General features: G+C 42.6%; 1 protein-coding gene across 1 annotated transcript; it reads left to right on the top strand.

Moving 5' to 3' along the window:
- Positions 1–620: 620 nt before the first annotated feature.
- nkx2.2a (NK2 homeobox 2a) lies at positions 621–5090 on the top strand (the record flags this gene model as incomplete). Its single annotated transcript, XM_080011895.1, has 3 exons — positions 621–729; positions 3430–3700; positions 4534–5090. The coding sequence occupies exons 2-3, from the start codon at positions 3433–3435 to the stop codon at positions 5088–5090; spliced, it is 825 nt and encodes a 274-aa protein (XP_079868021.1). The 5' UTR covers positions 621–729; positions 3430–3432.
- Positions 5091–15524: the final 10434 nt, after the last annotated feature.

Here is a 15524-nt window from a genome sequence, read left to right as displayed (position 1 = left end):
TAATGAATATTAGACTACTTTATTATGACAAGATATAATCATAATAATAATAATAATAATAATAATAATAATAATAATAATAATAATAATAATAATATAAAATATGAATATAGACAAAATAATAATATAAGTGTATTTAACATAAAAAAATATTTCATAAAAAGCGCTTTACTTATGACCCTCGTGACGTGCTGAAGTGGGTACGTGCACCGTGGGAGTGAAAAGGCAGCGTCCTGTTTGAACTACCTGTGAAAGTAAACAGGTAAACACTGCAGAGATAGCTCTCCAAGTGGAGTACGGCCACTTAGCCTGTGCACATTTACCTCTTCTTGGCGAAACCCTCGCTTCACTTGATCAAATACATCCCCAACGAGCGGCCACTGTCTCCGCGCGGCTGGTGCGCGCCCATGCACGGCCACCCAGCGTGGGGAGTGCGTGTGTGCGCGTTCTTCCCTCCTTCTCCCCCCCGTCTCTCCCGTCATCCCGTGTCGGTGCCACCCATGACGAGCGTGTCTGAAATGAATGACACGGGGTGCTGAGCCTCCGTCTCGGCACAACCACGGTGTTTGGCGGCAAACAGACCGTGGCAGTGTCAATTTTTTTCGGGTTAATTCAAATGAGTCGCCGGGATCGCTCACCAATGGGACGCGATAGGTCCTCCGTGGGCTTGTGCAGCGCAGAGGGGATCCACGGAGGGTCTGAACGTGCGGCATCACTTGGTTGGACCGGGTCAGTGAGTAGCCTCCATCCTTGTTTACAGTGCGCTCGGCTCAGTGGCACCGGCTGAGATTTGGAGTTTTATTGTTCCCAGTATTGCACCGTTGCGTGGTGTAATATTTACATTGGGCCTATCGGTCAGGTCAGGTGACTGTTTGGGCCATGATACTCAGGTGATGCAGGAAGTATTTCGAGTTTTAAAGTATTTCGAATATAATTATTACTGTAAGAACATAATTTTTGTTGTTGTTATTATTATTATTATTATTATTATTATTATTATTATTATTATTATTATTATTATTGCTGTTATTATCATTCTTATTGTTATTATTGTTAATATTATTATTATCGTGATATTATATTTCAAAACAAGGAATCGTAGTTATATTATATTTAATATTAATATAATGATAATACTATGATCATAATAACCATAATAATAATAATCATGATCGAACATCAAATGCACATTCACCGTGTGGCCCGAGTTGAGAATGAAAAACTATAAGAATTTCAAAATACATATGAAAACACACGCTAAGTGAGACTTTATTTAGGAGGAGGCAGAGCTTTATGCTTGTGTGTGAGTGTGTGTGCGCACGCGTGTGTGTGTGTGTGTGTGTGTGTGTGTGTGCGTGTGCGCGCGCGCGTGCGTGCTGGGATGAAGGACCTTTTTCTTAATATTGTGGAAGGATCCAGGATTGAATGAAGAGATAGTCCATTGAAAGCGGTTGAATGCCATGACAACTAGGAACAACCTCAGATTTATTCCAAACAGTTAGAAAGCATTGTGCCGCAGCGTCAATCATCCATTATTTCGCCCCTGAAATAAATGCAAAAACTGCGCCGGGACAAAGGCTTCCAACAGGAGCCGGACATTTGTCTACATTTCCCCCATTGTCCGCAGCTTAGCAATCGGTTTGTATTTGTGTTTGCCTGGGTCCGACCACCCAGGATGCGCAGGGGACCGACTGAGAAAGAAAAAAAGCCCGAAACATTGTCACCCACATCACATAGCAGATAGGAGGCAGAGGGAGCACCAGGGAGGGAAAGTTTGGAAGGGAGCGAGGAAATAAAGTAAACCAACAAGAGCCGGCTGTGCGTGGAAAACCCTCAGATTAAGCACTTTGAACTGAGCTGTCTATCCCTGAAAACAAATTGCAGCCATAGGAAAAGAATATTAAAATGGATTTTTAGCAATACATTTAAAAAAAGTAAAACAACGACGACTATTCATCATTGGAATTTATGTAAGTATTTAATAGGCCCCATAAACTAAAAGTTGGGAGTAAACATACATTAAACATATAAGTAAATAAATAGTATTATTATTATTATAATAATTAATTTGATATGTTTATTAATCTATTATTATTATTATTTTTTTTTTTTAATTATGACTATTTCAATACCTATTTGCAAAGTAGCAGCACGTAACATGAAAATGGCCAAAAAGGAAAAACAGCCGTAATATAAGAAACAGGCTCGCTTCATAAAATATAATTACAATTAATCAAAAACAAAGGCTGAACGGAATTCTTCCGACCGTGCCAGCCGATATCGATCGATAAATAATATTAGTATTAATGTCAGCCCACTGGTGTTATTGTGCTGCCACCAGCCGCAGCGTCATGGGGATGCGGGCCTGCTTGTTCAGCGTTTTAGGACAAACATGATACCGCTTCAGTTTCAATACACGCCCTTGTCATTAAGCCCTGGCAAAAATATTGACACAAAAGGTTTACATAAATTAGCCTCGAATATTTGAACAATACCTCCTCTTAAAAAAAGAAAACAACTACAAAAAAAAAAAAGAAAAAAAAAGAACGCCCATACAAGACATTTGGTTTCAAACTTATTGTCCGCCCCCCGAAAAATCTAAATACATATAATAAAAAAAACAAAAAACAAGTAGCTTGTGCGGGAGCAATTTGTCCAAACGGGCTTTTAAGTAGTAGTGTGAGTACGGAGCTACTTGGAGGTTCTTTGTATGTAAATAGGGTGTAAAAAAAGGACCTCCCCATCTTTGTAATTAATTGACACGTTATACCACTCATCATGCTCTGAAGCACCAATGGTAGAGGCTCGGATCCTACCCCCCCAAAACCCACAATTTCACATCTGCAAACACTGTCTTCATCCACTTGACTCCCAAGACCCGCCCACACGTGGCCAACCTTTTTGCGTTTTTAATGCTTTTCCACTGCAGGTTCATGTGCTCACACCAAAGCTTATATGCGCGGATCGGCCCGGTAATGGCTTATTTCCCCGCAGCAGAGTCCACGACACGCGCGTAGCAGCTCCTTCCTGCCACTTTGGGCCATCCCTTCCGGACTTAAACACCCACCGCCACTCGGCTTAGGCGACGGTCACCGACACCGGCTCCGGGTCCCAGCTCCTGTTTCCCGCAGCAGCGGCGGCGGCGGCGGCGGCAGCAGCGGCAGCGGCGGCGGCAGCAGCAACAACAACAACAAGACGCAGAGAAGGAGGGGAAAGAAAAGAAAAACGCGCTTTTCTCCTGCTCCTCTGATTTTATCTCCTCTTCTCTTTTTTTTTTTTTTTCCCCTCTTCTTTTTTTGGGTTTTTTTTTTTTTTTTTTTTTTTAAACCCCCCCATCGGATTGTCAGACTGGTTGGTTGCAGCAACTTTCTTGCATCTCTTTCCTCCCCCTCCCCCCCCCCCCTCCTCTCTTCCCCCCCTTATCCCTAGAATATGTCGTTGACCAACAACACAAAGACGGGCTTTTCTGTTAAGGACATTTTGGACCTGCCCGACACGAACGATGAAGAAGGATCTATCACCGGGGCGGAGGACGACACGGAGGGCTCGGAGACCACCTCCACCACGAAAACCGCTGGAGTTTTGGTGCAGAGCCCGCTGGAAAACGTCCAAAACCTGCCTTTAAAGAACCCTTTTTATGACAGTAGCGACAATCCGTACACGCGATGGCTGGCGACCACGGACAGTATTCAGTATTCGTGTAAGTAGTGTCTTTACATCGAACCCTCGTGTCCGTCATCTGAGTTCCTTTCCTGCGTTTGATTGTTTGGTTTTTTTTTTGTTTGTTTTGTTTTGGGTTTTGTTTTTTTTGTTTGTTTGATTTGTTTAAAAAAAAAAAAAAAAAAAAAGCTAAAGTGCAACCGCAGACGGATCTTCTGCCCCGGTGCTCCGCGGTGCGCGCCTGCATAACGGTTCGCAACCGAGCGTCTCGGGGGGGTGGTTGGGGTGGGGGGGGGGGGGGGCGTTAAAGCTCTGCAAAACGCGTGCACCGTGGACGGTGGCACCGTGGACCGTCCCCGCGTTGGGTTTCGGGTTCAATAACGTGCGTTGACCGCGAAGCCGAAGGGGGGCGAAATTGGAGCCGAAGCCCCCTGGCTCCGCGGGCTCGCGCGGAGACAAAACACGTTTGAGACGCTTGGGCGCGTCGCGCTCCTCGCGGACGCCGCGGCTCGGGGAGCGCGGTGCGGTACTTGTTGTACCCCCGGGCTCCAAACTCCGCTCCCACCGGCTTTTATTACGCAGTAATGCAGCAAAAGCACCCGACTTCACCGGCGTCTGTTTTAGCGTGTTAATGGTGTGCGATCGGTGTGTGTTAGTGCGTGTTATTAAGTGTGTCGTAAGTGTGCGTCAGTATGTTGTTAGTGTGTTATTAGTGTGTTGTTCGCGTGTTGTTCGTGTGTTGCCAGCGTGTTACTGAGTGTGTGTGCGTGCACGTGTGCGTGCGCGCGCGCGTGCGTGTGCTGTTCTTTCCCCCACAACACGACCCAGTGTGTAATCCACCCGCGTCTTGAACAGTGTTTCTCCTCTGCGCAGTGCACGGTCTGTCCGCCGGCTCCCAGGACTCGGCCAAGTCGCCGGAGCCCTCCGCCGACGAGTCCCCGGACAACGACAAGGAGACGTCGAGCAGCGGCGGCAGCGACGCGGGCAAGAAGCGCAAGCGGCGCGTCCTCTTCTCCAAGGCGCAGACCTACGAGCTGGAGCGCCGCTTCCGGCAGCAGCGCTACCTGTCGGCGCCGGAGCGCGAGCACCTGGCCAGCCTGATCCGCCTGACGCCCACGCAGGTGAAGATCTGGTTCCAGAACCACCGCTACAAGATGAAGCGGGCGCGCGCGGAGAAAGGTATGGAAGTGACGCACCTCCCCTCCCCGCGGCGCGTGGCCGTGCCCGTGCTGGTCAGGGACGGGAAGCCGTGTCACGCGCTTAAGGCTCAGGACCTCGCGGCCACGTTTCAGGCCGGGATCCCCTTCTCCGCGTACAGCGCGCAGTCGCTGCAGCAGCACATGCACTATAACGCACAGTACAGCGCCGCCAGCGCGCACCAGTTCCCCGCAGCGCATCACTTGGTGCAGACGCAACAGTGGACTTGGTGAAAATAAACGAGCGAAACAGAGAGGAAAAAAACAACAAAAAAAACAACAAAAAAAAACACAGGAAAAAAAAAAAAAAAAAATACCCCAAATTAAGAGACTGGCGGGGTCCGCCTTTTTTTTGACAGAGAGAGAGAGAGAGAGAGAGAGAGAGAGCGCACGATAGGGAAGCCACCAGAGTGTAAAAAAAAAACAACAAAAAAAAACAAAACCAAACAGACAAAAACAACTACAAAAAAAAAAAAAAGAGACTTTTATTTCCTCAGCTTGACCCCATTACGCGCCGTGTTTACATGTTTTCGTTATGAGAACCCATGGGTCCAGCCTTCTCCCTCGATTTTAAAACAATGTCAATGCTCTTGTGAAATATTTTTCTTTTTGTAAAAGTATGTTGTGTGTTGTAGAAATGTTTTTTCTTTTTTCTCTCTCTCTCTCTCTCTCTCTCGCTCTCTCTCTCTCCCTCTCTCCCTCTCTCTCTCTCTCTCTCTCCTGTCCTCCGTGTGTTATCAGCACGTGCAAACCACTTTATAATAATAATTATAGAAATTTTTAATTTCTTGCTTCTCTTTTATGGACCGAAAAAATATTTATGGCCATGAATAAACATTGGCAAACTTTTAGACTTTTTTTTTTTTTTTTTTTTTGGATTTGAATTTATGTTTTTGTTCTGTAAATAATTTTGTGTTTGCAAACATGATAGTTTGGGGAGCGTTTCGATTGGAGATATACATATTTCCAACGTAAGGCAGGGGCAGTGGTTGCGGTGTCGGTCGGTAAAATTGGCAAACATCCCATTTTTTTATAAGGATTTTAATAAAAAATGATGTGTTTCAGAAAGCCGCTTTGTTTGACGTGTCCCGTTGGATTCCATATAGTTTTCAGAGATTTCGTTACAATAATAACAACAATAATAATAATAATAATAATAAAAAGTGATAATGGCTGCAACCAGGACAGATGGGATTAAATCTCTCCGCACTTGAATCTTTTCTTTCGGGCCCAAATTTAATCCTTCAGATTTTCCCTGAATTCGGACAGCTCGCTAATAAAGAGGCTGAAGTCACTTGTCAAATGGGACTAAAATGCACTCACTTAGGAGAAGGGGGCTTGTTCGGATAAAGCAGCTTTTCACTCCAATGCAATTCCAATTCCCCTACAAACACTCCCCGGACGACGTTTAAAAAGTGTTTCTATCCACCTGCAATGGCGCCATAATCCGTGGTTATTTCTTAATTGTCTACGTTAAAAAAAAAATATATTGTTTAGACATTCGTGGAGTGTGGTCAAAACAACAACAACATTAAAATCGATTAAGCCCTGCTGTGAAATGCGGATTTATTACAATTAATTTAAAGCAATAAATTGTCGTGCGGTTGTTTAAGCGACATAAACAGTGGAATTGGCAGCATAGTGCGCTAGGATTGGGATTGGCCTTTTTTTTTTTTTTTATGAAGTGTTTATTTTAAAAATAAATCAGAACAAGGGCAGATTGGTCCCAAATGGTTCACGCGGCGCTCGGTCCAACATCTTGGGTCAATATGAAAATCTATGCATTTTGTTTGCTCTCAACAGATGTGAGATTCGACCATATCACCAGTGAACAAACAGCCAAATTGACCAAGATTTGCTAATTATTTACAGAACTGTGTCTCCGGGGGGGGGGGGGGGGGGCTACTGGTTTTGATTTGTCCTTCACAGAAAAGCCCCTATATTTATATTGTGACGAATGGTGTGACCTCACAGGCCCAAATAAGTGGGCAATTTCCTCCCTTTTTTATTTTTTATTTTTGCTTTTGCGACAAAAATATCCAGATTGATCGATTTATTCTCGATATATTTATTCAGGATATTGGGCAGACCGGTCTTTAACACATATGGGTTTGGTTGTTATTTATCTCACAGGGAAGTAACTCATTTATCAGCTGCAAAAAAAAAAAAAAAAAAAAACCCACAAAAACGGCGTTGAAGGGAATTATTAAATCAGAGACAAGGAGTCTATTTTGTAAAATTGTCGATTAGATTGAAATAGGCTGTCGATAACGGATTTCTTTCTTTGGTGCGGGTAAATATGTTTCCTCCTCAGAATAAAAGTGCAAATAAATAAATTAAAATAATATAATATATATAATATATAATATATAATCAAATACTGTCTCCCAAGAATAGGCTGCACTAATGTGGACGATTATCATATATACTTCGATATTTTTTCAATATCGAAAAACATATATAATATAGGGGGCAGCCGCCCGCATGCAACCCAGGCAATAAAAAAAAAAAAAAAAAACACGGTTTGGGTGGTTTCTGTGTGTTTTTGGGGCCCTTTGCGCTCACGCGTCCCCCTAAACGCGGCAGTTCGCTCCTTAATACAGTGCACGCCACGCACGCACACGCACACGCACACGCACACACACACACACACACACACACACACACACACACACACACACACACACACACACACACACACACACACACACACACAAGGCCAGGGAGTGTGTTGGATAGACTGACAGTGTCCTGGTGCTTCCAGCTCCTTTATCTCCTCCGCACGGTGCGTCCCATACGGACAGCTGGGGGGGGGAGAGCAAGGCGGAAAGAAGGATCTCTTACAAAACACCACCCCCCGCCCCCCAGCACCCACCACCCCCCCCAAAAAAAAAAAAAAAAAAAAAAAAAAAAAAAACTGTGTCCAGCTCTCAAATAAAGCATTGTTGTCTCTGAAAGAAAGAAAAAACGAATTAAAAATCAGTGCTATATCTATTCTGGTCGGGAAGAAGCGCCCCCATTCACCGCGGACAGAAAGTCCTTCTTCCTTGATGGAGCTGTGGTGACAAACAGGCTTCTCATCCCTCCTCCGTCCCCCGAAAGAGAAAACTGAGAGGGCGATTATTGTCTGTCTCAAAGGATGAACCCCACATTAAAAAAAAAAAAAAAAAACCAAAACAAAAAAAAACAACCCCCAAAAAAACGACTTCCTAATTCCAAAACCGCAGGCAGGCTTCTTCCCTGTTAGTGTTTCCCCTCGGTCGGAGGACTTCTAAAAATAAGCAACATGTCGGGGTGGAGAAGTGGCATCATTTGCATTTGTGACCGAATGAACATGGCATTCTCTGGAAATTCAGATTTAAGCAGCCAAACACACCCCCCCCCCCATGACAACGAGGAGACTTTCTTCTTTCTTTCGTTCTTTTTTATTTATTTTTTTAATTTTTAATTTTTTAATTTTTATCTGCCGATGGGGTTTGTTTTCGTACCGGCTGAATCGGGGTTTTTTTCCGCGCTGCCCGACGACGGTAGAAATAAGCGAACGAATGCACAAGGAGGGCGAGGGATGCTCGAAATCACAAGGATCGATGGACGATCATGTGGAGATTATTCGGCGTTTTGTTTTTTGTTTTTGTTGATGTTTTTTCCCCTCCTCAAATTGACGCCAGAATATTTTGAAAGAAAGTCGCCTCGATTCGCGTCGATCTCGGAATTTATTTGTCAAATGATAATATGCGCTTTCCCATAAAACTAATTTAACGTCCCACACTCGGGTGCAGTCGTCTTGTGTATTTATAAATAGCCAAATAAGTCATAAACAGATCACTGTTTTGAATAATACGCAGTAGTTGTAACGTTATAATTGTTGACGTTCAAAAACGTATAGGATCCCGCCCCGGCAACGGTTTCAAAGTTCAAAAATGTTTCACAAAACGTTGCCTTTTCGCGCTCGTCCTGCACGTCATGCTGAACAAGTTCCCCCCCGCGAGGCGAAACGAGCGCCGCGGGGGGAGCGCGTTGGGACGCCAGGCTCCAGGAAATGTGCACTCGGGACACCGTGGATCTCCGTCATCCTGCCCATTTGAACCTCGACATGAATCATTTTTTTCTATCGTGTACATCTGGAAAATAAACGAGGATTTCAAAGCCATAATAAGCGGCGCCTTCATTTAAAGGAAGCAATCTGGTTTTATTGCCTGGGAAAGAGATCCAGATTAGATCCGACACACTTTCACATATTAAAGAGAGGGAGGGGGGGGGGGGCGCTTTAATGCGGGGTGCTGGGTGGCGTGGCGCCTGGCGGCCACTAGGTGGCAGCAGAGGACCGCGCTAGGTGGCGGCCCGAGTCCCTGCAGATGGAGCCAGAATATCACCAGAGTATCACCAGAGTATCACCAGAGTATCACCAGAATATCACCAGAATATCACCAGAATATCACCAGAATATCACCAGATTATCACCGGAAAATCACCGGAATATCAACCGGAATATCAACCGGAATATCGCCAGGATGGAGGAGGTTCTAGCTTTGGATTTTTGAATGACATAATCACAAGTAACCGCCCGACTAATCGAAAAAAATAAAAATAAAAATAAAAATCGAATTAGTCAAATCAAAAATCGATTTCCATTGGTGTTCATTGATTCATTTTCGGTAAACTCTGATGTCATTCTTATGTCAAGGCCCTGGGCTGTGGCATTATTTGCTGTGGATTTTTGGGGTAGTATTATAAGTGCACTCAGAACAAAATCATGATTAAAATTATACATTGTAATAAATGTATTTAATCGGTCTTACAATGCACAATTTTTCATCTTTATTTTAAATAATTGAAAATGTAATATAAAACAAAAACATGAACGATGCTTTTATTGGATCATGTTCACAATATATAATTTTTTATCTTTAATAAAATAAGTAAATATAATTCAATAATCAAACCTTTTCACTGTTTTTATTTTGCTCTCTACACTTTAAGAGGGGTGAATGCAGGGGAGGATAAAGGTCAAACTCGACAGAGGCGAAGATGAGATAGAGAAAATGAGAAAGACGCAATAAATCCGCGGAGTGGCGCAATAGGACAAGAGACAACGTTTATAAATCACAAGTGACGGCACCTCCGATTAAAACGCCGAATAAAAACCTGGTACAGACGTGTAGGTCTATAGTGTTTCTTGATTATCACTTATAATAATAATAATAATAATAATAATAATAATAATAATAATAATAATAATAATAATAATAAATAAAATAATTAATTTAAAAAAAAAGCTTGATATGACTATTTAAAATTATGTTGACCAGAAGAAACGAAATTGAGAACGCAATTGTGTTTGTTGTTTATGTCGCTAGTAAATGTATTTTTTTATATAATTTCTTTCCACATTGAAATGATAAAATTCTAATAAAATGCTGCCATACTCACATGCATTGAGTGGGTGAACAGCACAATGGATACACATGGTAAAAATTCGATCACAAATTACAACCCAGATTACACTGCTACATTCATACAGAGTAGAAAAGCCTCTTACATCTTGCACTTTTAGGATTAATATTACCATTAAGATTAAGATTGCCCCTCTATGGAGGAAGTAGTCTGTGTTTGTACTGCACTTCGAAACCATTTCCTTCCTGCACTGGCTGGTTCCCAGTGGCTGTGTTCGCTCCTGCAGGGGGCCTCGTTAAGTCAGAATCCCAGCAAGATGCACCATCAGGTCAGGTGGGTGGAGGCGGTGCACAATGAGAGAGATGTGAGCATCAAGAAATAATAAGTTGATGATTTGCATGCGTTCAGCTTGTTTTAAACACACGTTCCCCACGAATAAACAGCATCAAATGGAGTAGGAACAACACAAAGAGGACGCATCATCCATCCTCAGTCAAGCAAAATGCAAATGTTTCAGCATCCACAGTTACTAATACACTCAAAGTGCACATTACTCATTTTGACTAATTGTGCTGTGAGTCAGAACGTTTGGAATTAGAAAGAAGAGCAACAACTCCATCTCTATCTTATTAACCGCCCTCTAATAGCTATGATAATGAGTGTAATGTGAGTTTTTGTGTGTGTGTGTTTGCGTGTCTACGTGTCTACGTGTGTGTGTGTGCGTGTGTGTATATATGGTTTAAAAGGACGACACACCTGAATACCTTCCAGCATTGATAGGGCATTTGAAATGTGAGCACACATTTAGCTTCTTCATAATCTGAATGTTGTGTGTTTGTGTGTGTGTGTGTGTGTGTGTGTGTGTCTGCGTGCGTGCGTGCGTGCGTGTGTGTGTGTGTGTGTATTTGTTTTACAATACTTGTGAGGACTGAACATGCAGATGTATTTACTCACTTTGATACCAGTACAAGAATGTGTGTGCGTGTGTGTGTGCGTGCGTGCATGTGTGTGTGTGTGTGTGTGTGTGTGTGTGTGTGTGCGCGTGTGCGTGTATGTATGTGTGCATACAAAATATGCATAAAAAGGACAAAATAGCAGAATGCACACCAGCTGTAATAGGACATTTGGATTATGAGGACACATTATCCTCATAATGTCCTCAAAGTGTCCTATAAGTGCTGAGTCTTTCTGTGTGTGTGTGTGTGTGTGTGTGTGTGTGTGTGTGTGTGTGTGTGTGTGCATGCGTGCATGTATTTGTTTTTGAGCGTGACGTTTCCGTTTGTGTATATGTCCATTTCTATGTGTGTTCATCTAAATATTCCAAGTGTATGTGTTGTCTGGGTGTGTGTTCGTAGTATTCCCCTGTGCGTCTGTGTGTGTGTGTGTGTGTGTGTGTGTGTCTGTGTGTGTGTGTGTGTGTGTGTGTCTGTGTGTGTGTGTGTGTGTGTGTCTGCGCGTGTGTGTGTTGGTGCCTTTGCATTATGTTGTCTATGTGTATTCCTGCACATGGGTCCTTATGTGTGTGAGTCCTTAAGGTGCCTCAGTGTGTGCGTGCGTGTGTGTTTATGTGTGTGTGTGCGTGTTAGTGCGTGTGTCTGCGCGTGCGCAAAGTTGAGAGGTTGAGGGAGCAGCCGAGTGTCCAGAGTGTGTCCGCGCTGTTCGCATCCCGAGCTTAGAGTTCATGACAACACACGTGGGGGGATTTTGAGCGTGGAGCCACTGAGGCGTTGCAGCGTTTGGGGGTTCGGCCCCAGAGAACCTGGAGCTACCCGCTCGCTCCATCCCACCTTGTGTCTGTGAGATCACCTTCTTCATTATTAAATTCATGCAGACACAATTATACTTTGTTGCCTCTTTTTTTGCACTCTTTGCATCACTCCATAGCAGAAAATGTTTACAAGTCACCTTAATTTAGTGATAGTCGGATTTGGGGAAGTACTGCATCTAGGCAGTGGTGGAAGAAGTACTAAAAACTTTTACTTCAATAAAAGTACAAATAGCCCTGATACAAAATTACAATAAGTATAAGTGCATCACGTATTCGCCTAGAAAGCTACATGAAGTATTACAGGGCCTTCTTTTCTGCGGATAGGTGCTCATGCATATCCCGATTAGAATTTACAATCAAATATTACAGGTGGTGTCATACAAATTTACAAATATATACAAATATCTATATGAATCCTGATTTTGTAAATTAAAGCGAGTAAGCAAAGTGACAACAGTATGTTCGAAATATCTGTAAAAAGTACAGATATTTGCTTTGAAAGGGAATGGAGTAAAAGTCCAAAGCCTCCGAAACTGAACAAACTTAAGTAAGTACTGTACAGATACTTGAAAAATGTTTTTAAGTACAGTAACTAAGTACTTTTACTTTGTTACTTTCAAACACGGTATCGAGGGCATCAAAGTCAAACGTAAATATTACACACATGTTTTGACCTATATCTGATATTGATTCTTGACAATATTTTTGGGAATGACTATTGGTTCTATTATATGATTCACACACAAATATTTGAGAATCAATCATTGATGATGTGGATTTTATGACCAAGCATCGATTATTCTTTATTTATTATTAATTTTTCATCACCGCTATGATGTACCTCATGAAGGCAGCGTCTGTAAATGGAATAAATTCGATCAATGTCCCTTCATGGAGGGGACGTCGACGTCCATTCTCCTTTACTGACAATTGACACTTCATTGACAAATCATTTTTTAATAAAATACTTTAAATGTATATGTTCTGAGAACAGACTTTGACATGTGACTTACACTCATATAATTTTGAATCCGCAACAAGGTGCGTGGGATACATTTTATTTCATCACCCACTAAAGCTGTGATTCGAGCTCCAAAATGCCGAACCAATATGCAACACCTGAAATCACGAGAGGACAACACATGACCCCATTCCTCAGGTGAGGTAGATATGAATGCATCCCCACAGTAAGAAGCGATGCACCGAATTGAGATGGAATGGAAGCTTTGTTTTTATATACCAGCCAGAATTTGAAGTATCAGGGCAGGTTCAAAGAATCCCATGACAGCGATATTTTTCGAAACCCCAAAAACATGTACGGACCCTCGTGTTCTCACATGGTATTGTTGATTTGAAAGCGTTCAGGTTGATTCGAAATGAAACAAAGCAGAAGCGGGAGGATGCACTAGACGGGAGCGAGTCACTGACTGTGCAGTCGTTCCAGGAAGGCCTTCATGTGGCTTCGGGTTTTAAGTGGTGCAGATAAAGCTGAGGTTTGTTTTTTGGCTGTTTGGCTTGGAGGAAAAAAAAAAAGGGAAAAGAAGAAGAAGAAGAAAGAAAAAAGGTCAAGGTACTTGACTTTGATAAAAGTCAAGATAGGGAAGCAGTGTTCTGCGCTGAGGACGAGGGGGACTCATCAAAGAGCTTCCTGCCCAAAAAAATGTTGTCTAGGATATTTAATTCAAAACTACAACAGATTTGAAAGAAGAAAAGTAGGATGAATAAAATGAAGGTATTATTTGAGAAATGCTGTGGCTGGTTTTCTTTTTTTATAAGGGCTTAAAACAATAATGTTCATAATGCTGATGCATGTACCGATAAAAGGGTATATATACAGTACAGACATATATATATACATACAAATATATACATATGTACAGTGTGTGTGTGTGTATATGTATACTATATATACAGTACACACACACACACACACACACACACACACAAACATAATGTGTGTGTGTGTGTGTGTGTGTGTGTGTGTGTGTGTGTGTGTGTGTGTGTGTGTGTGTGTGTATATATATCTGTACAGTATCTATATTTATATGCCTATCATCCACACAATTAAAACCACTGACAGGTGAAGTGAATAACATTGCTTATATTGTTCCAATGGCACCTGTCAAGGGGTGGGATATATTCGGCAGCAAGTGAACAGTCTGTTCTTGAAGTTGATGTGTTGGAAGCAGAAAAAATGGCCAAGCGTAGGCATCTGAGCCACTTTGAGAAGGGCCAAATCGCAAAGGCTAGACGACTGAGTCAGAGCATCTACAAAACGGCAGGTCTTCCCTACTGGGGTGCATACCACATACCGGGCGCATACTGGGTGCAGACTGCGTATCGGGGTGTTCCTGGTATGCAGTGGTTAGTACCTACCAAAAGTGTTCCAAGGACGGACAACTGGCATCATGGGTTCATTGATGCATGGCGGGAGCAAGGGCTAGCCTGTCTGGTTCGATCCCACAGAAGAGCTACTGTAGCACAAATTGCTGCTATGATGGAAAGGTGTCAGAACACACAGTGCGTCGCAGCTTGCTGTGTATGGGGCTGCGTAGTCGCAGACCGCTCAGAGTGTCCATGCTGACCCCTGTCCATCGTGGAAAGCACCTACAATGGGCACGTGAGCATCAGAACTGGACCATGGAGCAATGGAAGAAGGTGGCCTGGTCTGATGAATCACGTTTTCTTCTGCATCATGTGGATGGCCGGGGCTAGGGTGCGATGGAGCATCTGTGGGATGTGCCGGAACAACAAGCCTGATCCATGGGGGCCCCACCTCACAACTTACAGGACTTAAAGGATCTGCCTTGACGAGTCAGAGCTGTTTTGTTGTAGGGGTGGTTTTATTGTTGTGGCTCAGTATATATATATATATATATATATAAACATATATATATATATACATACGCCATTGGATTTCATAACTGAAGCTAAAGGAGAAGGTAATTGTAATTGTATTCAAATCAATTCAATTCAAATCAAATGTCATTAAATTCAGTATATTTCACAGTATATTTAAATATCTACAAAAATCAATCTCTATATAAAAAAAAAAAAAAACAACAACCAAAGAAACCTACACAAACAGCAGGAAACACACAATTAAGGTATAATAATGTCAAATGTTAAATTCTTCAGAAAGATGTTCCTTTATTATTATAAAACAAGAGTCTTGTACTTAAAACAAACTGATTATACCAACAGGACCCTTTAGAATATGAGAATAATACGGTAATAGCAATGTTAATTATTTGTGTGGTACAAAGTGAAAAGCAATGTACCATCTTAATCTTGGGTGGCAATAATTGTTCCTATAATGGTGGGTCGACAAAATAAAAAAATGTGAAATCCCCTAAAAGACGTGAAAACACCGTCCGACAACACCACGTCCAGAAAGGAATCTGCTCCGGGGTCAGCGTCCGGGTTCGCGGTGTGAACGACCGCCATGTGAAGTGCCATTTGGGAACCCTTTCGCGGCGGTTTAAAAAAAAGAACAATTCTCGGTT

This window comes from Zeus faber, assembly GCF_960531495.2.
Source record: "Zeus faber genome assembly, chromosome: 13".
NCBI classification, from domain to species: Eukaryota; Metazoa; Chordata; class Actinopteri; order Zeiformes; family Zeidae; genus Zeus; species Zeus faber.
This window is presented reverse-complemented; position numbering and strand designations above follow the sequence as displayed.